Raw genomic sequence first — 25,551 nt, 5'->3', positions numbered from 1 at the left:
AGCGACCGTGACCTGAAGTCCCAATGAGAATCTCGGCATTCAGAAACTGGCAGGCCTGTCTGATGAGATCCAGGAGATACCACCTTGGAAGTGACTGTGGAACTGTTCGTTGGAAAGGTAAAGAGAGCACCGACCCGGTCTGCATACTGGTAGCCATCGGTCCCGCCCCATATGGCGTTGCTGTCGTTGGCAAATGAAGGTTGGACGTCAGTCGTATTTGGCCAGTATGGATCGGTGTACATCCCAGAGAAGAGCACAGCGTTGGTGGGGGCTGTATCAAAATGTCCGCAGAAGTAGACTTTGAAGTCTCCACCGAGGGCCCAACCTTCTCTGTACACGCCGTAACCGGTGTACCAGCTTCCGTCGTCACTGTGCTCAATTCTTCCGTTGCTGTACCATTGGGATTCTTTGCCACGAGTGGGTAGGTAGTGGCTGAGATCGACAACAATATGCCGGTCACCATTGCTTGGGAACGAGTATTTCATGATGCCGCTATGCATGCTTGCACTCATCTCTGCCACGACGCCGTTCCGAAGACTGGTCTTGTAATACCCCACTGTCGCCGTGTCGTGCTCCGTTCTAGACTGCATGTACGTTAAGTTGTCCAATAAATTCACACCCTCAAGACTGGCGAGCGGCATCTGTGGGATCAAGCCGTACGTTGGCGCACCACCTGTGCCACTAACATGCAGCATGGAGATGCCTGTAACGTTGCCCTCAGGGGTGTATCCCGCGTTGGCTTGGTAATTTGTATCCCATCGAGTTGTGTCGATTCCGACCTTGACGGCGCCGAACGGTAGAGTCGCTCCGGGGAAGACATTGCCGCCTTGATACGCGGAGCCAGGTGATGGGCCTTCAGTGCCGAGGAAAGGATTGACGTGTGAAGTATAGTCCCTTTCTCTTCCAGCTTCACACGGTGATATGACTCCCGCCAAGTTGACAGAGATGGCGAGCCGAATCCTCATACTTGCGTCTAGGTTGGGCCGTATTGGATACAGACATGCTATGAAGGGGATATGGGCGATTATTCCGGGGTGTGCTTTATAGATATTCTCACTCCTCGCTGGTCCGATACATGGCACATCACTTTAATTAGGCTCCATTTAGCCAATAAAAACCTGGCAAACTCATGGACTCCACGATCCCAAGTGCCGACTAACCCCACCGCTGACGTATATCTCTACCCCATCAGTTGCAGATCTTAGACGGATTACATGACTCTTCACGGATATTTCTCCGCAACCCCTCACCTTTTTAAAAGACAACTTGGCAGAATGACGCTGCAAAGCCGATAGCGGAGATAGGCCTTTTGCTCTGGAGTTCAAGGCGACCGAACCTACCGGTTCTCAAGCCAGACGTGACTAAAAGTTGGTATTAGTAGGGAAGTTGGGACAAATGCTCTTCACCATGCCTACATAGTATTCTTGCCACTCTTCCTGGATCTTTATTCTTCAACGGGCAGGTTCAGTTAAAACTCTGCCGGTCCTTCTTAGCCGTTCAACCAGCGAAGCTATGAGAGACCGGCTCATGTGCCTCGGCGCTCTACTCCGTGGCATCCGACTGAAGTGCCACCACCCGTCATTGACGGCTTTGGAGCCTCACTGAGCAATTGTTCAAAGTCAGATCTATAATCTATGATATGCACGTCCCGCCGCCTGGCCCTGGGCGCAAAAGTGTCGACGGCACTCGTCAGAAGCCGTCAAGCCAGCTTCTACATACATCTTCCCATTCCGGATTGGTTGCGAATTCCAATAGTGCCGTCCTGGAAATGGACGCTGAGTATTTGAATGAAGCACCTTAGTGACACCTTGTGTCACGGTCTGGACCCGCTAACGCTATATATGTCTGGGGCCCATACATCTATAAATACAGCCAATTTCAATGAACGATCTTGATTCAACGGCTATCCTTTTACCTCAATTGAAGAGATGCCGTAAGGCACTTACGACTGTGTGAGGGCTGTCACTAACCCCTTTGGGGCCGACCGTAACACTAGGGAGCTCCTCAAAAGCCCTTCCACGATGTAGTACAATTGACATGCTGATAGAGGCTCTCTTGTTCTTTTAGCAAGATCATCAGATCGTTGGACTTAATATTATGGTTGGCGTGACGAGTAGAGCTCGATTGATTCCGTGTCTTTAGAGTATAGCCCCAGAAGATGCCACCTACTCGCTTAGCCATAGCTTCTTTTTTTGTTGAGTGTTTAGGACATTTCTTCACATTGTAGCGCCGATCACAGATACCATCATCGTATGAGCACCGATAGGCTCATAATCACATGCTTACTGTGTCCCAAGGCCTTCACTGGCCAGTACTTCTATACTTCTAGTGCCGACTGATAGCAATCATCAAGTCCTTAGTTTCGGCCTTCAAGCAGCAAAGTTATAGGCATCGGTACATCTGACCCACGTGGCTAACATGACAGTCACGTGCAAGCATCGAAGATCATCTGGCGGAAACGGCAGGAGCGATCCACAACGAGAGTGGTTCGAGTTTCCGGAAACAAACCACGGGCTGTTTTCGACGAACGTAAACCACTTTTCATGTTCTTTCCAGAATGGTAGATATGTGACTAACACAGACTTTGGCTTGTGTTGAGATTGGATGAGGGGCTCGTGAAAGGTTGACATCCGTCCAAAGAACGTCGTTGTTGGGCTCTCTCGTAATTCCGAGTTCAGCGCATCGCGAGCTATAGAGTCACCATCACTTACCCTCCCTATCCCTGGAAGCCCGGATAGACCGGTGGTATAACGGTATTTGAACGACCGCCCTCAATATTTCCATTCATGGCCACGACATAGAACTCATAATTCCACGTGCCGGGGAACAAAAAGGCAACGGTATGCGAGTTATCCGTGGCAATGGAGTACTCATCTGTCCGAAAGGCCTCGTTCGTCTTGTGATTGCGGAACCACACACGATAGCTGGCAAAGTTTGTGGTGTGAGGCCAGCTGAGGAGAACCGTAGTTGGGTCAGTGTTGCTGACACGAAGACCTTGAATCGTCCCAGGCTGGCCTGCACCGACACGCACCGACATGCCAATAGTGGGCCATCCAGGGCCGGAGGATACCCATGTGACAATGGCAATAGCATTTCTGTGACCGGCTGTCAACCCATCGCTGACGGTAACGCTGGTCCCTTGGACACCGCGGCCGTTGGGGAATGTCGTCCCTGTCGCATCGTTATCAAAGGTGATAACCTCGTAAGAGATGGCCCCAGGCACAGCGTCCCATCGCAAAAATATGGAGTTTCCTCGAGGTTCAACCCAGACATTGTTGGGTCCCTTCGGATTCGTTGGTTTTGCAACAGCAGTAGCGGTGCCTGACCATTCAGACGTCCGGCCAGTTCCCATATTCGTCCGTACCGAGTATTCCCATTCTTGTCCTTCAAGGACCCAGCTGTTGTCCCAACGGTTCACGGGCCAGGCGATACCGGACGGCCAGTATGACCACTGGCTCATTCCCTTCTGACGCGAGCGGACCTCATACGCATTCGCACCCCACACTTTGTCCCAGGTGACTTTTAGACCCCACGGAGCCTGTGATACTCGAACATTGTTAGGAACCGTGGGGGCCTTGGATGCCGGGAAGCTGCCTGGAACGGATAATGCTGATTTACCCGCACCCATCTCAACAAGAGTCTTGCTGAAGGCGTGAGCGATCTGGTATTCTCCCTTGGGTCCCGGATGCAGTCCATCGTAGGCAGCTGAGCAGTCGCCAAGTGGAGCACAGCTATATACAGAGTTTACGTCGACGAGCTTGATAGGAGAGGATGGTGTGCTCCAGCCCGGAATCGCATTCTTCAGCATATCGTTGTAGATATTCGTGTTGGTTACAAGATCGTCACGGCCCTCGATGAAGGTTCGATGGATGACGTTAGCAATCAGGATGCGGACGTTGGACTTTGCGGCACGCGCTTCATCAACGATGGCCTTCATACTGGCTAAGGTGCCGTCAGGCCCACTCACCCACCAGCCAAGATCGTTGAATCCAAGCATGACAAGCAACCAATCTGGCGAATGTGTTGAGACCTGACCGCGAATCTCGTTCTTGACCTGAGCAGCTTGACAGCCCCACAAAGCCCAATGATTGCTATTTAAAGGAGACACCGTTGGCATATGCTCCGCCTGTTCGGGGCGCGTCTGGCGGTACTGGCTGTGGCTTTCGTTAGCAAGCTGCCACCGAGATACCGAGGTGATAGACATACCCCAGATCCGATCAGACGGGGAGGTTTCGGGTCGCTCGGCTCGGCGTTGGTATGTGTTCCCGGTCCAAGGACCAACAAAGTTCGGGGTAATGCTCTCCGACTTGAACCACTCCGCGAGGCGGAACCTCCAGGTATAGTCGCCCTCAAACCCTTGAGTAATCGAGTCTCCTACAATCATGGCATTGATGACGCCAACTGCAGGCCCAGGCGTACCAGGATTTGTTGGGTTGCACCCGTTACCGTTACCTCCTGGCGGCTGGCCCGGAGAGCCGTTGTCGTCTCTCGCAGGATCGAAAGGATGAGGGAAATGCTGCATTTTACACACTGCGAGGTCTCCGCCGTCTGGAGGGAATTTGTCGTCACACCAAGCAGTCAAGGAATTCTTGAGGTTGGTCGTGAAACTACCACCAAGAGCAAAGCTCGCACTGCCAAAATAATGGGTTTCCAGGGCCGACCGAAGCTCTGTTGTCGGAAATCCAAACCAACCAACCAGATCGCCAATTTGCCAGTCATGGCGCTCATTCTCCTGGTATTTATCATCTTCCGCATTAGCAAAGCGGAAGGCACGAGTCTGGAACCAATCCTTGTGGTAAACTATCTAGATCAAGGATGGTAAGCAACGTATACTTTGGGTTGTCAGGCCATAATTGTTTACCTTTGGGTGTTCGTCCTTCCAGAGCACTTTATCCTCTGGGTTGCATAGCCATTCACCATGCTGAGACACACACGCATACTTCTTATTGTTGGCTCGGTCGTCAGGAACCCAAACTATGATGTGCTCCCAGTCGTGTTTGTGTGCACCGATATCAGCGTGGTCCTTTTCGAAGTAGTAATCGTACATGTAGGCACACCAGCCGCTGTTGCATCGCTGACGAGAACTGAGCGAGTTGTTAGAGTGGTTGCACATCAATATGGCTCTGGGTAGCTTACTAGACATTGGTGTTATCAAGGTCGGCGAGGTCACGACAGTCTTTCGTAGTGCCATCTGGTTCAAGTCCCTCTGAAATCTTTCCATCACAGCCAATGGCGGGTACGTTGTAGCAGGAATCGGTATCAAAGTCTAAGCAGGTCAGAAAATTGCGCAACTAGCAATCTCAACTGTACTTGCCCAGGGCCGGCTGGTAACGTAAGTCGTTTTCTGTCGCCCTTTTCGGCAGCTTTTGGGGAGGTGCAGCACGCCTCTGGATAACAGAAGAGTTCGATGGATGGACAAGGGCGAGATACAAAACCAGGAGCAATACGACCCTGTGCAAAGCCGGCTGCCAAAGGCCTGGGGAGAAAATAGCGTGAGCCATCGTTGTGTGTCTACCTCGCAACGGGTAGGTGCATTACTTGGTGCCTCACCAGAACCGAGTCACCGTCTTATGTAGTAATTTTGCTTCCACATAGCCCTCACGATGCATGGCCCGCTGCGGTGGTTGATGAGGGGCTGGGCAGTGTTTCGGACGAACTATTGTCCGATTTCTCAAGGCAGATTGGTCGTGGTCGACAACAGCGTCCCAAATGGGCATCTGTGGCCGGACTTTTGAAGCATGGCGGTCGGGGGGAGTCGAAGCGTCTTCGAAGGAATGTAATCCTTGGCGTCAACGCAGGCTCAGATTGGTCTCGGCTCCTGAAGAAAGACCTAGCTCTGAGTGAAGTAGCATCGCCAGGTCTATACAGCCGTGATCAGGAGCATGGTGCCTGGTGAAGGATTTGCATGTGGTAGAGCTGGCTGGCTTTTGATCATCAGGGGGTGGGACTCCATTGGATTGTAGTGCAGGATGCAGCTTGCAGGCCCCTGCCAGGTGCTCAGGTGAGTCGGCGCCACGACGCGGGATGGGAGATTGAAGATCCTCGAACAACGCGGGGTCGGCCCGTCTTGGAGTAAGGAAGATTTACCGGTACTTCAACTGGTGATTCCAGTTTACGAAGTGGCAGTTTGAACCGAATCCACCAGCGGCCGGCCTCACATTTCCAATCCTGTGGGCCATTCAACGCCGCAAAACTCCTCGCCCTCATGATTATTGATATGGGGAAAGCCAAGCAGTGATTCCGCACAGCGCTTGACGTCTGAATGAGATCATCCAATGATGACGGGGAACCATGATCACCAACTGACTCACAGGAGCGGGGAAATCTCGATCACACAAACCACACGACTATCCATAGCTGAATCGCGAGACTTACTTTCTGGCCCTAACAGATCTGCATCGCTCTGAAGAGCCGTCCTTCAAAACCTAGATGAGGCAGTGAGCCTACAGCAGCTCACTTCGCTGGCTTGCAAAACATTCATCAAACGCTTCGTACTAGGTTCGCACCTATACTTTACCGTGGACGACGAATTCAGCTCCAACATCGCTGTGGTCCGTGGCGGCCTCTTGCCCGAGAGACCAATGTCACAATCATGGACGAGAGCATGGGGGGCTGCAATGCCCAATTCATTTTCATGGATTAATGCTGCATTCGAGAATTCAAAATTCCATCATGATTTACGCCGTTGCTCCGTGAAGCGATAGAAGGAGATTCGCAAAGACCTGCCTGGCCTGCCACTCTCATGGTGCTAAAACCTCCAATGGCATATGCCGCCGAAGACCTTGCACAATACCAGCGGAAGCATTCGGCGTGGGGTTATGATTACCCGAGTCAAGGATAGTGACATAAACAAGATCGAACCAATCTCGAGGAGGCTACAGTGCCAGCATGGGGTCTCCTCACAAGGGAAGAAGGAGCAATCGAGGCTGACGCCGCCGCCGCCCAGCTGATTGATCAGGCTATGGTCATTGGGGCAAAAGTGTTCGAGACCACTGTCTTGGGTTTCCTCAAATAGAGTGGTCGCGATACCGGGGTTCGGGCATTGGCGGGAGGAAAGATCTGTGCCCAGCACGTGGTACTCGCCGATGGTCTTGGCAGTGTGCCCGTACCCGCCGCAGATAACATCAAGCTTTCTCTCAATGGTCGACCGGATTTATTTATCAACACTCATCCCACAACCCGGAAGCTGCTGCAGGTGCACTGCGATGGCGGCAAGCTCCACATGCGTCAGATGAAGGATGGAAGTATCCGGGCCAGTGGTGACTTCTCAGCTGGCAATGTGGGTGAGGATCCTCAAAAAATGGCAGACGAGCTGTTCGCCACGCTCAAACCTAGCTTCAAGAATGGAGATGATCCCGAATTCGGCAATTTCACCATTGGCGTCTGGCCTGATCCTGAGGATCGATATCAGATTTGGATCAACTGATCTTGATGGTTTTACCGTTGCCGTGATGCACTCCGGTGTCACGAATCCTGCTTTTGTCGCACAGCTACTAACACAGCAAATACTGCACAATAACAGCGACCCTATACTCGCCAGCTTGCTACTTGGCCACCTTTTTATTGGTGACAAGATGCTTGACAACTAGGCAAGGAAGTTGTCATCTTGGTGGGGGGGGCGTAAATGGCGCTGAAGCGTTATAGCTGCGCAGATCTGTACGTTGCGTGTCTTGAGCATGCCATGACGAGAGCTTTTTGAAGCCGCCCTGCTAACCACAGCTCGGAACCTAGTCGTATTCTACATGTACAAATCAACTCCCTTCCTCCGTAGCTCCTCAGTGAACGCATTCAGAACCACCCTACGAGTTTGCACGTGAGAGCTTTGCTTTGACCTTGGCATCATCACCTACTGAAACCGGGCAGGTTGTATTGGTGTGGCTTAGCGATAAGATGATAAGGAGTGCCTGATCAGGGGAACGGACATTAGGTAGACTCGTGGCGAGGGCATCCGAGGAGGGAATCATCAATCTAACATCACACTTTGAAGCACCTATCTTTTTCTCAAGTGACTGTCGACATTGCCCTGATCAGAGGGGATCTTTGCTCACCCCACTTCCCTACCTTCAATTGTCCAATGAGCTGCAATTGCTGACGAAGGGAGAAGATTCAATTTCGTGCAAATGCCTTGGACTGGCATATGCGAAGATGCTTCCCCATCGTTGTTTGACACCATTAGTACTGCATAGTTTTGGGGTTCAATGCATTTTTGTAAAAGTACGAAATTGTTTAGAGCCAGTCTAGGCCAAGGCGTTTTGGAGGTTTACTTCTGGTCCTGACCGAGTGTTCACGTCTAAGCTAACTCATAAAAGACCAGGCTTCTTCGACAAGCCAATGTTGCTTATGGGTCAAATCGATGTGGACTTAATTTGGATTCTTGAATCCAGTTGACCTGAAGAGCGGCAGGAGATGACTTACAATGAGGAACGAAGCTAAGATAAAGGGTGCAATTGTTGAACCAATATTAGGGGATTCCCTAGTGCGGTGATCCCGAGAGGGGATCACCGATATGGTGATCACCAGGGCCACGGATTCACAGCTCCCAGGAGCACGTGAATCACAGCTTAGGTGATCAGGGAATCAGATGTGTATATCTGATTCATATGGGTAGTGTTAATTCAGGGAGAAAGCATCAATCACATCACAAGACTTATATCACCTACCCTACGTATTCAGAGCTCTCAGGCACAGCCAAAGCAATGAACCAGGGTTCATATAAGCAGTGAAGCCCTCTCAACAGCAATTGTACATCTCTGACAGACGCCGACTAAGTGACTCTTCATTTTGTGCAGTCACAGGACGATTAGCACGATGGAAGATCACCATACAACCGGGCCAAAGACAGTAAACGGAAGTGATCGTCTCATGAACACTTCACGGGGGCATAACTTGTGTTTTCTCCGTGTGCGGATTAAACCAGCACTCAATAGGTGTCAAATGGTGAGACAATATCTGCTCGTGCAGTTAATCAATTAATTCGCGACGTTGCCCCGCCACATAGGGTGATCCGCAATCTGGTAGAATGACATGCTTGTGAATTGATGATGGCTGACTCGTCACCAGTGTCGCACCTCTCCCATCCTTCAATTTGCCGGCTGAATGTGCTGCGGCCCGGGCCCTATCGACGGCATTGCCGGATTGCCGGGCACTTTGCAAACGGAGGCTTCGGCTCCTTGGCCCGTTTCATCGACCGTAGCGTTCGGGTTCTTAAAGGCAGCAATGATAGCCAGTATTACGTGACTGCCAGAAGCACGACGACCTATCCCTCCATGATGAAGTTCCTCGCCACCGCAAGCGCCGCTTTCTCGCTGGTCTCGCAGTGCCATTCCGCAGTTCTTTGGGACGGCCGTTTCAATGACCTGACGTCATCCACTGATCTCGATAAATGGAGCTGGGCGACGCAGGTCGGCCCTTACCAGTACTACATTCATGGGAGCGGACCTGTTACTGAGTATGTAAACTTGTCGCCAAGTTACAAGAACCCAGCCGACTCTGGGTCCAAACAGGGTGTCAAGATCTCGCTCACCGACACGGCGTACTGGAATGGCCAGAATATGCGGCGCACCGAATTGATCCCGCAAACGAGCGCAGCCATCAACAAAGGGAAAGTGTTTTACCACTTCAGCATCAAACGCAGTGACGTCAATCCGCCAGCGACGACTCGGGAACACCAAATAGCCTTCTTTGAAAGCCACTTCACCGAACTCAAATCAGGCTGGCTCAGCGGCGCCGCTGGAACATCCGACCCGCTTTTGAGATGGTGCGTTGGTGGACAGACCCACTGGAGCGTCAACTGGGATGCCGATGTTTGGCACAACGTCGCCTATGAAATTGATTTCAGTGCTGGCACTGTCGGCTTCTGGCACTCAACTGGCGCTAGCTCTTTGACCAGAGTCAATGCGCCCGTTGCGGCTTCAACATCGAGCAACGGCGCCGATTGGCACCTCGGTGTTCTTGAGCTCCCGCGCAGTGGTTATCCGGACGCGCCTGAAGATATTTACTTTTCAGGTGTCTACATCGAAGACGGAACAATCACGACATCTGTCGCCGGCCCCGGATCCTCTAGTGAGTAGTCAGGGTCAGATGTTGCCTGCGAGTTTCCCTAACACGGTGTCAAAGGTCCTGAGCCCCCCGTCAGCCCTGTCAGTTCGTTACGATCGTCAACCTCTTCGGTTGCATCGACAAGGTCAACCACGCCTGTAACTGCTCCGACTACTCTCCGAACTTCGTCAACAACGTCCAAGCCAGCTCCCACACCCGTCACGACAGCCGCGCCTCCGCCTCCAGTAGCCGGAGCAGGTCAGTGGCAACAATGTGGTGGAAGTGGTCACACTGGCCCGACCGCTTGTGTCGTCCCTTATACATGCTCAACACTTAACCCGTGGTATGCGCAATGCCTCTGAGTGGAACCTACCTATTCCAAGAATTGAGATTGAAATCACTTCGTACGCTTGTCTATTTTCTCGTGTGTTTCCGCAACTCGTTATCCTAAGGTGTCCATGTGAGCCTTCAACAGCAGGACAGAATCAAACCAAGATCTTTCAGTTTTGATACTCATTCATCATAAATTTCGCAATCACTATTATTATAGTCCTCAGCGGCACGCGGTAGCCTTCAACAGCGGACATCGTCTAAAGATGACTCCTCTATTCTGGTTATTCCCCCACCACAAACAAAAGAAGGATGATCCACCCGGTTCCTCTGTCTTGAGGTATTAACCAGGAGGACCATGTAATCCCCATTGATGGGTAGGGGGGCTCTCCGCAGATTGGAGGCCCTCCATATCAAGCTATCTCAAGTCAAGCCCTAAGACGGTCAACCAGGTTTATTCATCATGTGCCCTATAAGTTGTTTCGCGTAGAGGATTGGGAGCTTGCTAAAGAACAGTTAAAGTGACAGAGCTTCCATCGGTCGGTCATCAACGGATCGAATGTGACCTAGACAGCATCACTACTCTGCTTCGTCGTCGATGATCGGCCTCCCACGCCCATCTGGTAGATATGATACATCTCAACCAGTGATCAATTCATAGCGAGCCACAGGTGTCCAGCGCTTTTCGACTTCTTGCGCCATCTTTCGTTGCCATTGGTTATGATGACTGAATGTCTCCTCGGCGTGCAGGGTTTGGTGCCTTCAGTTCCGCAGGCACCTCTGGCGACCAGGCTGCCACGAAGTAGAACTGGATAAGATCGACAGAATCAAACCCCTCAGTTCTTCGGCCTTACCCCTCCACACTCTTTCGTCCCTGGGCATTTCTTGCCTAGGTAGAGGCGGGGGCGGGGCGTTTGGCTTGGCCTTTGGCGGGGTTGGGGCCTCGAGAAACGATGGGACTATCAAAAGACCGTGAGAAGGGAAATCTGCTCTGTAGCAAAGGTGCCACACCGTACGCTCTCGGACCGCAACTACCTCGAACGACTTTAGTTGGATGTCACTCTCCTGAACAAGGCCAGGCCGCATACCCCGCTAAAAAGGTGACAACTATGTATATGATGCACTGAGCAGGAGGCGAGGTCCCCTGCGCGTGCGGATCCTTTGGCAGGGAAACAAGTTCAGGTCCTTGCTGCAAGACGATTCTCACCAATGAAGTGCTCGGCATACCTCAAGTGCGCGGTCAACTCGGGCTCACGGCGCCTCGGCTTTGTGGAGCACCCAAGCCATGGGCCGGCAAGCGGACGGGCGTCCGGTCGGTGATGATTGGGCCCACAAGACGCAATACATTCGCGGAGTGCCCTAGGCAGCTACCTCCGCCCCCTCGACCAGTTCGTGTGCCAATCAACCCCCCTTCTGAGCCGCATCGTACCGTTAGCTTTGCATAGCGTATGCAGCTGCTGAGGGGCGAGGCACTTCGTATGTAGTTGGCCAGTAGCTCATGCAACGATGTAGGTATATCGCGCAACGGGCTAAACTTCAGCGCGAGTGAGTGACGTGAGCTTTCAGCGACCATCATGGAGGGTGGCCATAGGAGCGACACGACTGAGGCGAGATGACAGGGTATACTTATCCCTGGGCGACTTGAGAGGATTGGCACTGTTGCACTACGCGCCGCCATGACGTCTGATGTGACATGAAAAGAGGGCACCGACGTACTCAGATCCGCCGACAAACACTACAGAGGATGCGATGTCCTGAGCTAGGCTGAAGCTCAAGAGTCCGCTCAAATTTGTACAAATAGGCATTCCGAGCCGCCCGATGATCTTCCTAACAGCTTCGAGAGCACCTTTCATACAAACAACACCCTAAGGAAACATTTGTGTCTAGCTTCCTTCATCAACACACGAGAGCTCGACTCGTTTGACTGTGAAGGAGTCTCATTTTGTTAGCCTACCCCAAAAACGCGATACGTGCGATTGATCTTGAACCTACTTTACTGACATCTGAAGAATTCATATCGTTGAAAATCAATTGAGTCATTCTCCCCGCCATGTCGCAGATTGGGCGCAGCTACGGTGCCTCGAATGTTGATGAGATGAAGGCCATCTATGACGACTGGGCCACATCGTACGATAAGGAGCTCGCCGAGGCCGAGCATGATTACGTGGCGCCCGCTGTTGCGACCTCGCATGTGTTGAAGAGCTTGAATGTCAAGCGACTGGGTGATCACGTTGAGATTCTTGACGCTGGCTGCGGCACAGGTCTCGTTGGCGTGGAGCTTGCCAAGGTGGGCGCCAAGCACATCGATGGTGTCGACCTGAGTCCCGGTATGCTTAAGGTAGCCCAGAAGCTCAGAGTATATCGTGCACTGGAGGCAGTCGACCTGTCACAACCTCTGGCACGAGCCAATGCATCGTACGACGTGGTCGTGTGCGTAGGAACAATGACAGAGGGTCACGTCGGCCCTGCTGCCATTGATGAATTTGTGAGGGTACTTAAGAAGGGTGGTTATCTTGTCGCTACCATTCTCTTCTCGATTTGGGAGAATGGCGGTTATGAGAGACGTGTCAAGGAATTGGTCACCGCCGGCAAGGTAGCCTTTGTGAGCGCTAATCTCGAGGACTACCGAAGGGGCGCGGGCGTGCAGGCTCGTATGCTTGTTCTCCAGGCTCTATAGTTTCATGAATAGAGGGCCATTGGGTGCTGTCAACAATTACATTACATCTTGCTATTTACAACTCTCTTCTCTTTATGTATGTACCTCCCTCACTCTCAAGAAGTGTACATGCAGCTGTCGGGGTTCTTGACCTCAGTGGCACGGGCCGAAATGCCGAGGCAACCCTCGTTACCGCCTGGCTGATTGACACCAGCCGACACCCAGAGACTCCATGCTCCGTCGATGCTGTTAGGACAGGCGATGAAAGCGGCGCCGTTGAGAGTGAGGTCGCCGACCTCATCAAGAACCCATCCAGTACGTTCGCCGTTTCGGGGGGGAGGCTGGGCGCCAGTGGTGTAGCCAAGTTTGCCCTGACCTGTATTGTGGTTAGCACGTCTGTGTGTTGGAGAGGGGCACGGCGCCACATACCCATGCCTGAGCGGTCAGCATACAACTGCTGAGGCGTAGCCGAAGTACTATAGAGGTAGAGACCGCCGTCATCATTCAAGTAAAATGTGGCGCTGCCACCGCTGTTGCCACAGGAGCCGTCGCAAGTGGCGTTCTGGCTGGAAAGATTAAGGAAAAGGCTACCCTGCGCAGCGCTGACATCTGCGAAATGAACGGGGCTGGCGGACCGGAGGGCGAGCAGATTGAACTTGGCGCCGGCAGGAAGGGGCCCGGATGAAGCCGGGAGTGCCGCAGCCGAGGCGGCAGCAGCGAAGAAGGCGGCAGCAAGGTTGTGGAAGTGCATGGTTGCAAAATGTTATCTTTGGTGAATTTCGGTCGGATTGAAACGAACTCCAGAGGATAAGGTATGAGACATATAGATTGGCCGGCAGTGCAGACATGTTGCAAATTCTCTCTCTATATACTTCAGAGGCGTGCACGCCGCCGGAAGGGCGGAATGTGTTGTCTTGTGGGCTCCACGATGATCTTCTCGTAATGCCGGCACTGGCGAGCCGACCCCGATCGACGGTAGACTAGTGGGGCTCAGAGGCACAATACGAGAAGCTTCGGACCTTGTCTGGAAGGAATCGTCCCTCGTATTGCCCTTCTACGTCACGCAGTCGGGAACTAGTCATGTCATGGGCTTAGAGCCCCAGATTTCCCTGCGTCAGGCGGCTTGGGTAGTCTTGTTAGTGTGGGGTAGGCGTGTTGAAATGCTGGAAAGTCGTGATGAATGATTTCATGGACTAGAATTTGAATGTGGCTCTATAAATAGCCCATCACCTGTGGGGATAGGGCCGACAACTGCAGCTGACTTCTGGTCCGAGATCAGCGTAACATATACGACAAAAACATGCGAGGCGCTAAGTGTCACGGAGCAGAAGGTTCGGGGCACTGGCTTTCCCGAATGCTGATTGAAGCCAATCCCGCTTGCTTGGATTGGAAATTCGAGTAAGAAATCGTGATTGACATCGACGATAAATGACATAGGTTTATGAGCTGATTATGGTACGGATCGTCGACTACGTGGTCATACCCCGGGAGAACTGGCTAGATCGTGCAATTCCGGCCGAGCTCTGACCCTCAGTCGACCACTCACACCACATCAACACGCGACGGGCAATCAAACTACTGGAAATCCGAGGATCACGTCCGCTGCCTTGTCGACAATACCAAATTACTGACTCTGGATGTCGGCATCGCTGCGCGACTGATATTTGGCGATATCAGCCTGACTCCGAACTGGCGGTGCCAAACGACTTGAGTTCCTGTCTAATGCACTAGTGCGCGGATGGTCAAAGCGAACAGGTCTAACTTCTTTGGCGTCAACTCAAACCATGGATGGGGCAACCTGCAGTGGCAAAAGTCCTCGGGTCGCCATGCTGCTCTTCAACGCCTAGACGGGTGCTTGCCAATATCATTGATACTTACGTCACTAGAGCTGAGAGGAATGGGTAAATGAATATCGTGATGGCAATTGGAGAGAGACTTGAGAAGTACCCAGGAGAACACTAGAATTTAACCAGGGGATGAATCCATGTAGCCCAGCTTGTCTGTAACCATCCCGGACTACGACTTTCTTGGCTATGTCTAGCCTCCGGAAAGGCGCTTGTTCGGTGAATGACCCAGAGCACATTTACCCACCAAACTGATCTCACTTCTTCATTGAAGCAAGGCCCATATACCAGTGAAAGTTGAGCGATAAGAGAATTGCACGCTGCCGAAAGAGACTTGTCAAAAGGAATCAGCCGCGTTATTCAAAAGGTTTGACCAAAGCTTAGCGTCTGTCAGATTGAGGAAGGCCTTCAGCAGCAGTGTGCTCCACTTCTCCCAAGGCAACATCGTTACCTTGCTTTTTGGTGTCATTGTCCCAAGACGAGGTGGGTTTCCATTGAGCAGACTTGCGGGCGTCGCGAACTTCCTCGTACAGCTGGTCCACTTCTTCCAGACTGAGTCCCTTTGTCTCATAGATCATGAGCCAGACGAAAATGATGCAGATAAAGCAGGCGCCGAACCATACGAAGAAGATCTTAGACTGTAGATTGGCGTAACCTTCCCCATAGTTGACGAGGTATGGGGTAGAATAAGCGATGGCCCAGTTCAGTAGCCAATTGGTGGCCGTGGTGATGCTGAGTGACTTAGCGCGCGTCTTGAGGGGAAAGATCTCGCCTGTGACTACCCAGGCCAAGGGTCCCCAAGTCGACGCAAAGAAAAATATGTAAATGCAGACGAAGGACACAGCAGCCTTCTGCCCTCCCAGGCTTTTTACAAAGATTTCGCCGTTTTCGTGCTGGCCCGACGAAACCGTACCCGAAACAGCGACAATCAGCTGCGAGACGCACATGCCGATAGCGCCCCAAAGTAGAAGCGGTCTTCGCCCCCATTTATCAACCGCATACATGCCAGGGATGGTGGATGCAACATTGATGGCGGACGTGATCATCGAGACGGTGAACCCGCTCGACACTCCAGAGTTCTCGAAGTATTTGGTGCCATAGTAGAAGATAAAGTTTATGCCTGCGCTGAGTTAGCGGTGTATATAATCACGACCCTATAGCGACTCAAACTTTGGTATTCATGGTAGATGAACATACCAGTCAGTTGCTGCAAGGCTTGCAAAGCCATGCCGGTGAGCTGCCTTTTGAGGATAGGGGGCCTGAAGCAGTCAAGATACGAGCCCTGGCCCATGCGCATCTCAAACTCGTGGTTCGCGTGAACTTCGGCCAGTTCTGCCACAATGGCTTGATGATCCGTAGGCAGGCGTCGAAGACGGCTCAGCGACTTCGCGGCTTGCTCGGCATTATCCTTCTTAATCAAGAAGCGTGGTGTTTCGGGAAGAATGAGCAAGCCAGAGAAAAGGATAAGAGACCATGCCAATTGAATGGCAATAGGGATGCGATACGATCCAGAGTCATCACGGCGTGCCGTGGCATTATTGACAACAGCCGCAAGCAGGAGGCCAATAGTGATTGCCCATTGATAAGCTCCGACGATAAATCCACGAATCCACTTGGGAGCTGTCTCGGACTGATAAAGAGGAACTGTGGCATCTGATGTTAGTAGCAATTATTGACTACTGTCGTCCAGGAACACAGCGGTTAAGCAGCCGACTTACTCATGGCAGATATGAGACCAACGCCTAGACCAGCAAAGAAGCGACCGGCTAAGAACAGCGGAATAGACGTAGCAATTGTGTGAAGTACGACGCCTAGGTTGAAAACCCAAGTCGAGATCATCAACCCCATGCGACGGCCGATATAATCCGAGAGGAGGGGAGAAAACAGGGCGCCGAAGAACGTGCCAGCAGAAAGAATGGACACAATGGCAGATTCTTGAGATGTGGTGATATTCGGGTTGCCTTCCGCATCCACATGGCCGGTGCTGAAAAGCTGTTGCCAGTATGGCATCGCCAAAATGCCACTGATGGTGCCTGTGTCGTACCTTTCACAAGATCCAAGTCAGCGTAGTGTTTCCGATGAGGGTAGCCTCCGGCCTCTAGAGATTAACTCACCCGAATAAAACACCGCCAAACGCAACGAACAAGCCGACGCCAATCGCAGGCCATGCTTTACCGGCTTCATTCTCCGGTCTGGAAAGAGAAAGACCTTTGAGTAAGCTCATCGTAGATGCAATTCAACAAGTGGAAATAAATCGTTGAGAGGCGGTGCGTTGAGAGGCGGTGGGCTTCCAGTAAAAGGAGACAGAAGTTCTCATAGAGGTTTTTATCAACAACCAAAGTCAGTTGATCCGAGTAGATATCAATGCTCGTCATCTGCCAGAGTGCAGAGCTGGTCACCTTTTTATGCTTCGGATGATATTGTTCCCAGGCGTGGACATATTCGAGAAGCTCATTATCTCAAGCACTTCGGCATCGCCGAAAATCACATGGTCGTGTCTTCGGTCTTGCATAGTCCTCCATGATACCACAACACCATAACTAGCTGATTGTTGGTGGAGTGGCATTGGGGCTCAGAGAGGATCAAGCTGATTTGAAACCCCCTGCTCGCCAATGTCAGGCTTCGTCTATCCACTCTCTGGGGAATGACCACGAATGACAGGTGGTAATGTTGACGCTGGAGTTTGGAAAGGAGCTTTTCTCGCTGAATTAATGAAGGGTGCAATGACATCCACCCGAGAGGCCTGGTACCGCCATGGCAATCGCGGATGTACCATCGCCCATGAGCCGAATGCGTGATAATCATCCTGCACCCTCAACCCATCCGCGGATGCCTCGGTAGCTGTAGTGACGCCTTGTACTACTTGAAAACGTCCAATGAGGGCGCAGAGATTCAAGCAAAGATGGATCTGGAGGTTCTGTGACCTCTCATTTGGCCGGACTGACAACGTCAAGCAAGCAGCTCTAGCGATCGCACCAAGGCATGCTAAGTCGGACTATAGAAGCCATGCATGAGGACGCCCGTTTGTTCCTTCAAGCTGTGCACTGTCTAGCCTTACAGCTGGATCGTCCAACGATTGATTGTAGATCATCCCCCGCTCCCCTTGAAAGATGGCACCATTCGATTGCGGGGATTTGCGGACGGGGGGTTTTTCATCGGCTTACTGGTTGACACGAAAGAGTCAAGACTCCAGGCGCTCCTTCTAGCGCCTTTCTAGAGCCCTTCTAGCGCTATTCCCCCATGCTTCGCGAACAAAATATCCCGCAAATGTGCCAGGGGCTATCTCATGCATCCTCCACGGCTAACTCCAACCGAACATCTGATAGGGCGCCATTGATGACTGGTCGAGTCAGGCGGGTTGTGTGGGAGCATTGAGATATCTGATGTTGATCATGACGAAGAGCGAATGGAGGCTACAGGTGGGCATGGAGGGACGGCGTCCCCGAAATCTAGCCACAAGTAGCAACTCACTTAGAAGATCGCTGGCAGCGGCGATCGACTGCGTCTTCGCGGTGACAGATACAGTAGGTCTGGTAGGTTTCGTGCAATGGAGCAAGATACCCTGTGGCCTAGTTTGTTGCGAAAAGGCGAAAGACGATGTACTGTACATACTGAATTCTGGTCGTGTAGCGATGGACAAGAGCTGGAGGAAGAGCGTTGCGCCCTTTGGCTCATCACTGCTCGAACAAGTTCAATCACACTCTCAACTACCTAGACAGAAACTTTTAACGAACATAAATAAGACATCGTTTCTTCAGAATTTATCTGGTTCTCAAGATACCTCGCACTCACCCACATACCTTATTTTCCTGGCCCAACAGAGTACTCTTTGTATATATCTCATAAGATGAACGACTCAACCAAGTTTTTGAAGCTTTGTTTGGTCATGACCGCTGCCTCTAATGTGCTTGCTGGTCCTGTTCAACCAGAGCGCCATGTCCAAACTTGCAATGGGCTCGTCAACCCTGGCTTCGAGACTGGCAGCCTCGAAGGCTGGCAGGTAGTTGACGGCAACGCATTTGGCAACATCTCAGTCACAGACTCGGTGTCATATTGGGACGGACCGTTTCATCAAGACCAGAAGTACTTCATCTTGGGCACCGCCCAGGCTGGAGAATCTGCCACTGGCAACTTGAAGTCGAGCTCTTTCCGCGCCACGTCCAAGTTAAGCTTCCTGATTGGCGGAGGTTATGATCCGGATCATCTGTACGTCGGTTTAGTCAGAGACCACGACAACGAGCTTCTCCTGAGGCAGACGGGCATCAACGACGAAGCCCTCATTCGGATCATCTGGGACACGAGCGAGTGGGCCGGCCAACAGGTACACATTATTGTCCACGACAGTAGCATGGAGGAGTCATGGGGCCATATCAACTTTGACGACCTACGAATTGGGCGCCATGCTCTTGGCAACGGTCCAGGTCAGACCTTCCATGTAATCGGACAGTCGAACCAACCTTCGGGTGACAGTTCGCCAGCATGTTCTTTGTATGCCGAGGACCCAATCCGTCCACAGTATCACTACACCCCGTACCAGGGGTGGATCAACGATCCTGCCGGACTTTCTCAATGGAACGGACACCACCATCTCTTCAGCCAATTCTTTCCCGACTCTCCTTTCTGGGGACCCATGCACTGGGCTCACGCAGAGAGTACCGATGCTGTACACTGGCGCACGCTGCCGGATGCGCTCTCGCCGAAGAGGACTGAGATCCCAGGAGATGATTCAGGACGGTTCACTGGAAGTGCAATGATTCACGAAGATGAACTACATCTTGTCTTCACGGAATACGTTGATGTGCGGGCCCACCCGCATGCCGTGCAAGAGACCGTCGATGTCTCAAGTAGCGAAGACGGCATCAACTTCAAGCCTTACGCTCACAATCCGGTCGTTCCTGGCCCTCCCGACGGAGCTCCTGTTTTTTTCCGTGATCCCAAGGTGTTCTATGACCCGACGGACAACTCTTGGAAGATGGTCGTTGGTGCAACAAACAGCGTTGACGGGCAGGTGCAGCTGTACCGTTCCATCGATGGTCCGTTCTCCTGGTCTCATGTGGGCATCATGTACACTGGAAATGGCAGCACCGGCCCCCTTTGGGAATGTCCCAATTTCTTCCCTCTTGAAGATAAATGGGTTCTCTTTTATGGAGGAAACGGCCTGGGGTGGTACGAGACCGGCACCTTCAACGGATCAGTATTCATTAGTGAGAAGCGAGGTCTCCTCGATGCTGGCCCCGCAAGCTACGCAATGCAGTGGTACAAGGATGAGTCTGGGCGTGATCTCGCCATTACTTGGATGGGCAACTGGCCGACTCCAAAGTGGCCAAGTCGCGCCAACGGCTGGGCAGGACAGCAGTCTATCACCAGAGAGCTATTCCTTCGCGATGACGGAGGTCTGGGTAGCCGCCCCATTCCGGAATTGGCGAGTCTTGCTCAGGGCAAGGTTCAACGATCGGGGCCTGTACTTGTGGGCGATATGGTCCACATCATCGGGAGCTCGAACACGGCCAGAGTAAAGCTCAGCATTGACTTGGGAACCACAACAGCTTCTTCTTTCACGCTGGCTCTGTTCCAGTCGAGTGAGGAATCTACCCTGCTGGCTTATGACGCTGAAAGTCAAACCTTGACCTTGGACACTACGGGTGCGGGCTACGGACAACCTGGGCTGTGGGAAGCCTCGATTACGGTGCCTGTGGAAAACAAATTGACAATGGATATCTTTCTTGACCGTTCGGTCCTGGAGATTTTCATCGGGGACGGCACCGTGTTTTCTGCGAATGTTTTTCCTCGCTACCAGGAGTCTACCGACATTAGCATTGTAGCTAAGGATGGTGTTGTTGCTCTTGAGGCCGCCTCTGTGACGCCGCTCGGCTCGAGCTGGTGTTGAGAACAGTCATTGTCAACAGATTGGGACTATGTCTGGGTTAATATTCCAACAATACGTCTTCATTAGCTCAGCCATCTACTCCTATCAATGCGGGATTTTCTTTAGTGGCCTGACGTCCAGCAACGCTTGATCTGAGTTCACTAACCGAGCATCCTTCATGTGCCGTGCTAAGCTACAGGAAAGTGAGGGGTAGGCCAGGGCAGGGATCGTCGCCTGGGGTATTGAGTCCGGGGTCACAAGGGGGGCCACAAGGGGGGCCACCATTTTGCACGGTGCATCGCCTGCAGAAAGCCACATGCTGTGTGAGTGGCCACCCAACCAAGTCAGACCATTGTCCCAGCTGGTCACCTTTTGGGCGTTTTCAGTACAAAACCACGATCCCCGGCTGGGAATTTCTGAGATGATGAAAATTAAGTCCCCCCTTCTGGGACCTTACAGAGAACTGCAACTGCTATAGAGTCGTTCAACCTTTCGAAATGGCCGGCCTACCCACGCCCGAACAGTTGAAGCCGACCGCTCACGACAAATTGACTCTTGAAGCATGGTCGCAAGGTTTCATGATTGGTGCTCTCATCATCATGCTTGGAATCACGCTCGCAAACATACGAAAGGGGGTCCTCCTGCATAAGCTTATCTTTATAGAGGTAGTCGCCGTGTTCATCCCAGTGCACTTTTCGGATTGTTTACTAAGACTGAAGCAGCTCATACTTGCGGTCCCTAACGGATTTTTCATCTTTTTCGAGCCACCGGTCTATGGCTGGTTTCTTTCATCGACAGTCATTATGTTGCTCGCGTCTTGGACTCTGCACAATGTTATCGCGTGGATGAAAAGCAAACCTTTTCTGGGACGTCGAGGCAACCTGATTTACATCGGCAGCGTCATCCTGGTTCAGCCCTACTGGATCTTGGAAGTCTATGCGAACTTCGCCTTCTTCAATACCCCCAATAGTCGTCTCTTCGTTACCACCCGGCCTTTTGAAGCAGTCTTTAGGTAATGGCGTCACTCTTTCTTATCCCCGTTGTCGAGTGTATTGAGCTGACACGATGGCGCCAGAGACCCATGGTGGATATTCACCATTGTGAATCTTTTCTGGAATATAAAGTTCCGTTACGAGCTTGACTTCGCCACAGTTGTCAGAGTCTCCCCACGTTTTGGGGTCCTACTTTTCTGCATGATTCTCAGCCTGATTTTCATTGTTGTAGATTTGCTTTCGGTCACACCTGTGATTAACATCGGTGTCATCAATCCTTTCTGGAAGTTTGCTTTCATTTTCAAATGCTTCACCGACAGTATCATTCTTGACGACTTCAAGGCGTCTCTCGACAAACTGAGTCAACATCGTCTAGCCCAGATTCTTCCCTTTAACATCATGGGCAGCGCAGGCTGCGATCACGAGTTTCGCCACAAAGCTGGGGCTCAAAAGGCTATGTGGCTTAGTGGGGGCCAGTTGCAATCTGATCCAAGCCAAGACAACGATGCCCTGTCTAGAACGAAGGAAGTCGAGCTCTTAGACGATGGTGACTTGAGTTATCCACCTCCTATAGTTGTCCGCCACATAGAAGACCGAATCTGAGTTTATTGTTCACTTGATGCATCATAGCCTTAAACAAGACCAATGTGCCGGGCAACGTAACTGCATAATAAGGGCTTATCCAGCGACGGTTTACTTGTGTGAAATATCTCCCAGGATGGCACATGGGCAGCTTCAGATAGCCATATACAGTGCAATATAACGCAATCAAGGTCATCGGCGGGCATACGGTCTCTGCGGCTGTCCACATTTGCATGTGCCCGTGAGTGATGTGTAAGAAGACTCAGCCTCTCAAGTCCAATTTTCACTCACAAGCAGATACCAGAAGTTCATCCCAGCTAAAATTTCCATAAGGGTATCGCCATGCTGATGAATGTTCCTAACTCAAACGCAGCCTGTGCGAGTAGATGGGGATCATGGGCGCTAGAACTATGCATTAGCACTAGCGGAGGCTGAGCGCGGAGGCTTGTCTAGGGTTACGTTTGGTACATTGTGGCAGATTGACATAATCCATGGAAGATTTCAAATCTTTTGTTTTATGAAGTGTGCAGCAGGGTCAAATACAGTTCCGCTATTGATACATACCGAGGACTTGTGTTCGGCTATACTACAGCGTGTCTGGGGCAACTGCGTACTAAATTAGTGGGGATCAAGTGACAGTGTAATCGCGGGATCATCGCCTTCTCGCCATGGGTGACAGCAAGAATCAATCTATCACTCCTACCGACACAGCTTCTGGGCCAAGAATCAGCTTAGTACGCATAAGCGATGCAATTGCCGCGATTTAAAGTCTTCTGGATGTCTTGAGAACTTCAATTGAACCCTACTGGAAAACTTCGCACAAGGAACGTTTGAATTCGAATTGGTTGTGCTCCGAAGGTCGGATGATATGAGAGACGGCTCAGAATCGGTTAAGAGAATGACCCTAATGGACTTGTAGCTATCGGTGCTGAACACCTCCAGAGCTAATGTTTGGCAGATATCCAATCCTCCAATTCCCATCCGTGATTGGTCCGGGCCATTAGCGGAGTAAATCCGCTCGCGGGACCTGGTTGCCAACACGCGACTGCTTAGCGCCGTGGTGACGGAGACAGCGATGGTTGCACCGCTCAGCTTGGAATGGCTGCATCCAACATATGACTCGGTTTACCGTCTTGCGGTAGCAGCCACGTGCACAGGTCTCGGTATGCTCTTTGCCTACTTCAATTCAATTCAACGCTCTTACTGATGCGATACAGCTGCTCGACGACACCGCCCCCTGCCGTTCCTTACGCTTGACGAAACCAAGAGCACCTTCTCATGATCACGAAAGGCGTGATCAGCTTCACCTAGCAACAGTCCGTCGTGGCTGTCTCGAGATCTATAGCTTGCGCGGCTGGGCCTAGAACCCACGGCTCTTTCCTTAAAACGAAAGCGCCAGTGATCCTTCAAAACTTGCTACAGCAGCATGTTCTGATTGCGAACTGGTAGCTCTATACCCCACGTTTCTACCAGTCTCGTTTTGAACCAAGCGCCCAGGATCACATCGCGACGTTGCGCCGTGTCGCATATCACCAGCAACAAGTGTTCGCGATGGCTTCTCCACGTCTGTACTTCATCGACTCTCTGTTTTATTCGCAATCGTAACTCACCGGGTGTCCATAGTCTCCGCTGGCGACGAGGTCCAGTATACCGCCATCATCGATACGATTCTCGCGACTGCCGACCTTACGACCATCACGCGCAAAAAGATACGGGCTGGTCTCGAAAGGGCACTCGGAGGCAAGGACCTCAGTGATCAGAAGGTGTGCGATGCGCACCTCGCTTCTCTCCAACCAGCTACTGACTGACGGCTCTTGTAGGACGCTATCAAGGCCCTGATCGAACAACGCTTTGACCACTTCACAGCTTCGGAACAAGCAGAAGAGGCCGACACACAAGTGAAGACGGAAGCATCACCGCACAACTCGAAATCACAGTACGGCTACCGCGACGAGGCGGCGGGCAGCGATGGGGAGGGAGAGCCCGCTTCAGCGAGGAAAAAGCAGAAGCGAGAAGCCTCCTCGGAGGATGCAGATGCGAAGCTAGCAGCTCAGCTCCAGGCGCAGGAGAATAGCATGGCACGCGGTCGTGCGACACGTGGCGCCAGCGTTCCGAAAAAGAGGAAAGCGCCTAAGAAGAAGAGCAGCAACAAAGTCAAAACAGGCGACGACAGTGATGTTGACGGCAGCGATGGCGCGACGCCCAAGCGCAAGCCCGGCGGCGGTTTTCAGAAGCCCTTCAATCTTAGCTACCCCCTTGCGGAGCTATTGAAGGAGCCTCAGGTGCGATTCGACAGTGGCCCCCCATGCGATGATTCTGCTAACACTTTCAACAGTTGTCGCGTCCCCAGGTCGTGAAGAAACTGTGGGAGCATATCAAAGGCAACAACCTGCAGGATCCGGCCAACAAGCGCCAGATTATATGCGACGCACCTATGGAGGCTGTGTTCAAGCTCCCTAAAGTTGACATGTTTCAAATGAACAAGCTGATCGGCAGCCACCTGTATCCGGTGGAGGAGGAACATTGAAAGAAGTTGATTCTAGGAGCGGTCGCATGGAGACTGATTGGGCATGACAGCGAATCTTTTCGCGATGAATATGGCTGTTCTGTAGAATTCTACAGGCCAGATGAGTTGGCTGGAGGATGAACTGGGGCTTGATAATTCTGAGCTCACGAGCAAAGCTAGAGATGCGGTCTTAGCACAAGACACTGCTCATTGATTTGTCACGCACCATACGCCATAGGATAAGGAATATTTTGTTGCAAGCCTCTTTTTCAACTCATGTCTACTCAGGAATGTCATAATCGGCAAAAGCACCTCGAGTCCAAGGGCCAGGAACTTGCTTCACCTCTATCAGGTCCCTATCATTACATAGTGGCAACAGGCGCTTCATTGCCTCGACACACTGCTTCCGCCATGTCCTTATCTCGTCGCCAATCCCGTAATCCATATCCAAGTATGAAATCAAACACGAACTGATCAACATGACACCAACCACTCTGCGCAATTTTGGCATGATCGCGAGTGCGGCATCAATCGATGCCCACAGGGCATTGGCGCCGTCAGGCTGCTCAGCCGGTTCGAGGGTGTCTGTGCCAATGCCGAGAAAGACATGTTCCACGCTTGCGGGAGCGGATGAAATTGCTGTTGCTGCGGCGGCGAGAACATGCTCGTTATGAGGATGATAGCCGGTTTGAATGCTGAGGTCGACTAGCGAGCGTGCCGAAGACATGTTGATGTTG

The 25,551-nt window shown here is 51.9% G+C and overlaps 10 protein-coding genes across 10 annotated transcripts in view; 6 read left to right on the top strand and 4 right to left on the bottom strand.

Annotated features, from left to right (window-relative positions):
• VDBG_02506 (glycosyl hydrolase) overlaps positions 1 to 2,039 on the bottom strand; it is a gene marked incomplete at both ends in the record, with an annotated part of 3,561 nt that extends 1,522 nt beyond the window's left edge. Inside the window, 5 exons of the mRNA XM_003008272.1 lie at positions 135 to 584; positions 687 to 853; positions 1,341 to 1,361; positions 1,720 to 1,762; positions 1,947 to 2,039. Coding sequence (XP_003008318.1) covers positions 135 to 584; positions 687 to 853; positions 1,341 to 1,361; positions 1,720 to 1,762; positions 1,947 to 2,039 — 774 coding nt within the window. The remainder of the gene's footprint in view (positions 1 to 134; positions 585 to 686; positions 854 to 1,340; positions 1,362 to 1,719; positions 1,763 to 1,946) is intronic.
• Positions 2,040 to 2,716: 677 nt separating this feature from the next.
• On the bottom strand, positions 2,717 to 5,143 carry VDBG_02505 (fibronectin type III domain-containing protein; the record flags this gene model as incomplete). The annotated part of the gene is made up of 2 exons (XM_003008271.1): positions 2,717 to 4,800; positions 4,933 to 5,143. 2 exons carry the CDS (start codon positions 5,141 to 5,143, stop codon positions 2,717 to 2,719), a joined length of 2,295 nt encoding a protein of 764 aa, XP_003008317.1.
• A 2,157-nt stretch (positions 5,144 to 7,300) lies between these two features.
• On the top strand, positions 7,301 to 7,426 carry VDBG_02504 (conserved hypothetical protein; the record flags this gene model as incomplete). The annotated part of the gene is made up of 1 exon (XM_003008270.1): positions 7,301 to 7,426. One exon carries the CDS (start codon positions 7,301 to 7,303, stop codon positions 7,424 to 7,426), a length of 126 nt encoding a protein of 41 aa, XP_003008316.1.
• Positions 7,427 to 9,266: 1,840 nt separating this feature from the next.
• VDBG_02503 (conserved hypothetical protein) lies at positions 9,267 to 10,400 on the top strand (the record flags this gene model as incomplete). Its single annotated transcript, XM_003008269.1, has 2 exons — positions 9,267 to 10,062; positions 10,117 to 10,400. The coding sequence occupies 2 exons, from the start codon at positions 9,267 to 9,269 to the stop codon at positions 10,398 to 10,400; spliced, it is 1,080 nt and encodes a 359-aa protein (XP_003008315.1).
• Positions 10,401 to 12,418: 2,018 nt separating this feature from the next.
• VDBG_02502 (Methyltransferase domain-containing protein) lies at positions 12,419 to 13,045 on the top strand (the record flags this gene model as incomplete). Its single annotated transcript, XM_003008268.1, has 1 exon — positions 12,419 to 13,045. The coding sequence occupies one exon, from the start codon at positions 12,419 to 12,421 to the stop codon at positions 13,043 to 13,045; it is 627 nt and encodes a 208-aa protein (XP_003008314.1).
• A 95-nt stretch (positions 13,046 to 13,140) lies between these two features.
• Positions 13,141 to 13,775, bottom strand: VDBG_02501 (cell wall protein PhiA; the record flags this gene model as incomplete). Its single annotated transcript, XM_003008267.1, has 2 exons — positions 13,141 to 13,400; positions 13,454 to 13,775. 2 exons carry the CDS (start codon positions 13,773 to 13,775, stop codon positions 13,141 to 13,143), a joined length of 582 nt encoding a protein of 193 aa, XP_003008313.1.
• A 1,473-nt stretch (positions 13,776 to 15,248) lies between these two features.
• Positions 15,249 to 17,092, bottom strand: VDBG_02500 (high-affinity glucose transporter RGT2; the record flags this gene model as incomplete). The annotated part of the gene is made up of 4 exons (XM_003008266.1): positions 15,249 to 15,988; positions 16,066 to 16,512; positions 16,587 to 16,912; positions 16,983 to 17,092. The coding sequence occupies 4 exons, from the start codon at positions 17,090 to 17,092 to the stop codon at positions 15,249 to 15,251; spliced, it is 1,623 nt and encodes a 540-aa protein (XP_003008312.1).
• Positions 17,093 to 18,754: 1,662 nt separating this feature from the next.
• Positions 18,755 to 20,755, top strand: VDBG_02499 (sucrose-6-phosphate hydrolase; the record flags this gene model as incomplete). Its single annotated transcript, XM_003008265.1, has 1 exon — positions 18,755 to 20,755. One exon carries the CDS (start codon positions 18,755 to 18,757, stop codon positions 20,753 to 20,755), a length of 2,001 nt encoding a protein of 666 aa, XP_003008311.1.
• Positions 20,756 to 21,181: 426 nt separating this feature from the next.
• On the top strand, positions 21,182 to 22,329 carry VDBG_02498 (conserved hypothetical protein; the record flags this gene model as incomplete). Its single annotated transcript, XM_003008264.1, has 2 exons — positions 21,182 to 21,399; positions 21,457 to 22,329. 2 exons carry the CDS (start codon positions 21,232 to 21,234, stop codon positions 21,748 to 21,750), a joined length of 462 nt encoding a protein of 153 aa, XP_003008310.1.
• A 1,530-nt stretch (positions 22,330 to 23,859) lies between these two features.
• Positions 23,860 to 24,835, top strand: VDBG_02497 (conserved hypothetical protein; the record flags this gene model as incomplete). The annotated part of the gene is made up of 4 exons (XM_003008263.1): positions 23,860 to 23,872; positions 23,932 to 24,071; positions 24,129 to 24,590; positions 24,644 to 24,835. 4 exons carry the CDS (start codon positions 23,860 to 23,862, stop codon positions 24,833 to 24,835), a joined length of 807 nt encoding a protein of 268 aa, XP_003008309.1.
• Positions 24,836 to 25,551: the final 716 nt, after the last annotated feature.

This window comes from Verticillium alfalfae, genomic scaffold, assembly GCF_000150825.1.
Source record: "Verticillium alfalfae VaMs.102 supercont1.2 genomic scaffold, whole genome shotgun sequence".
Classification (NCBI taxonomy): domain Eukaryota; kingdom Fungi; phylum Ascomycota; class Sordariomycetes; order Glomerellales; family Plectosphaerellaceae; genus Verticillium; species Verticillium alfalfae.
This window is presented reverse-complemented; position numbering and strand designations above follow the sequence as displayed.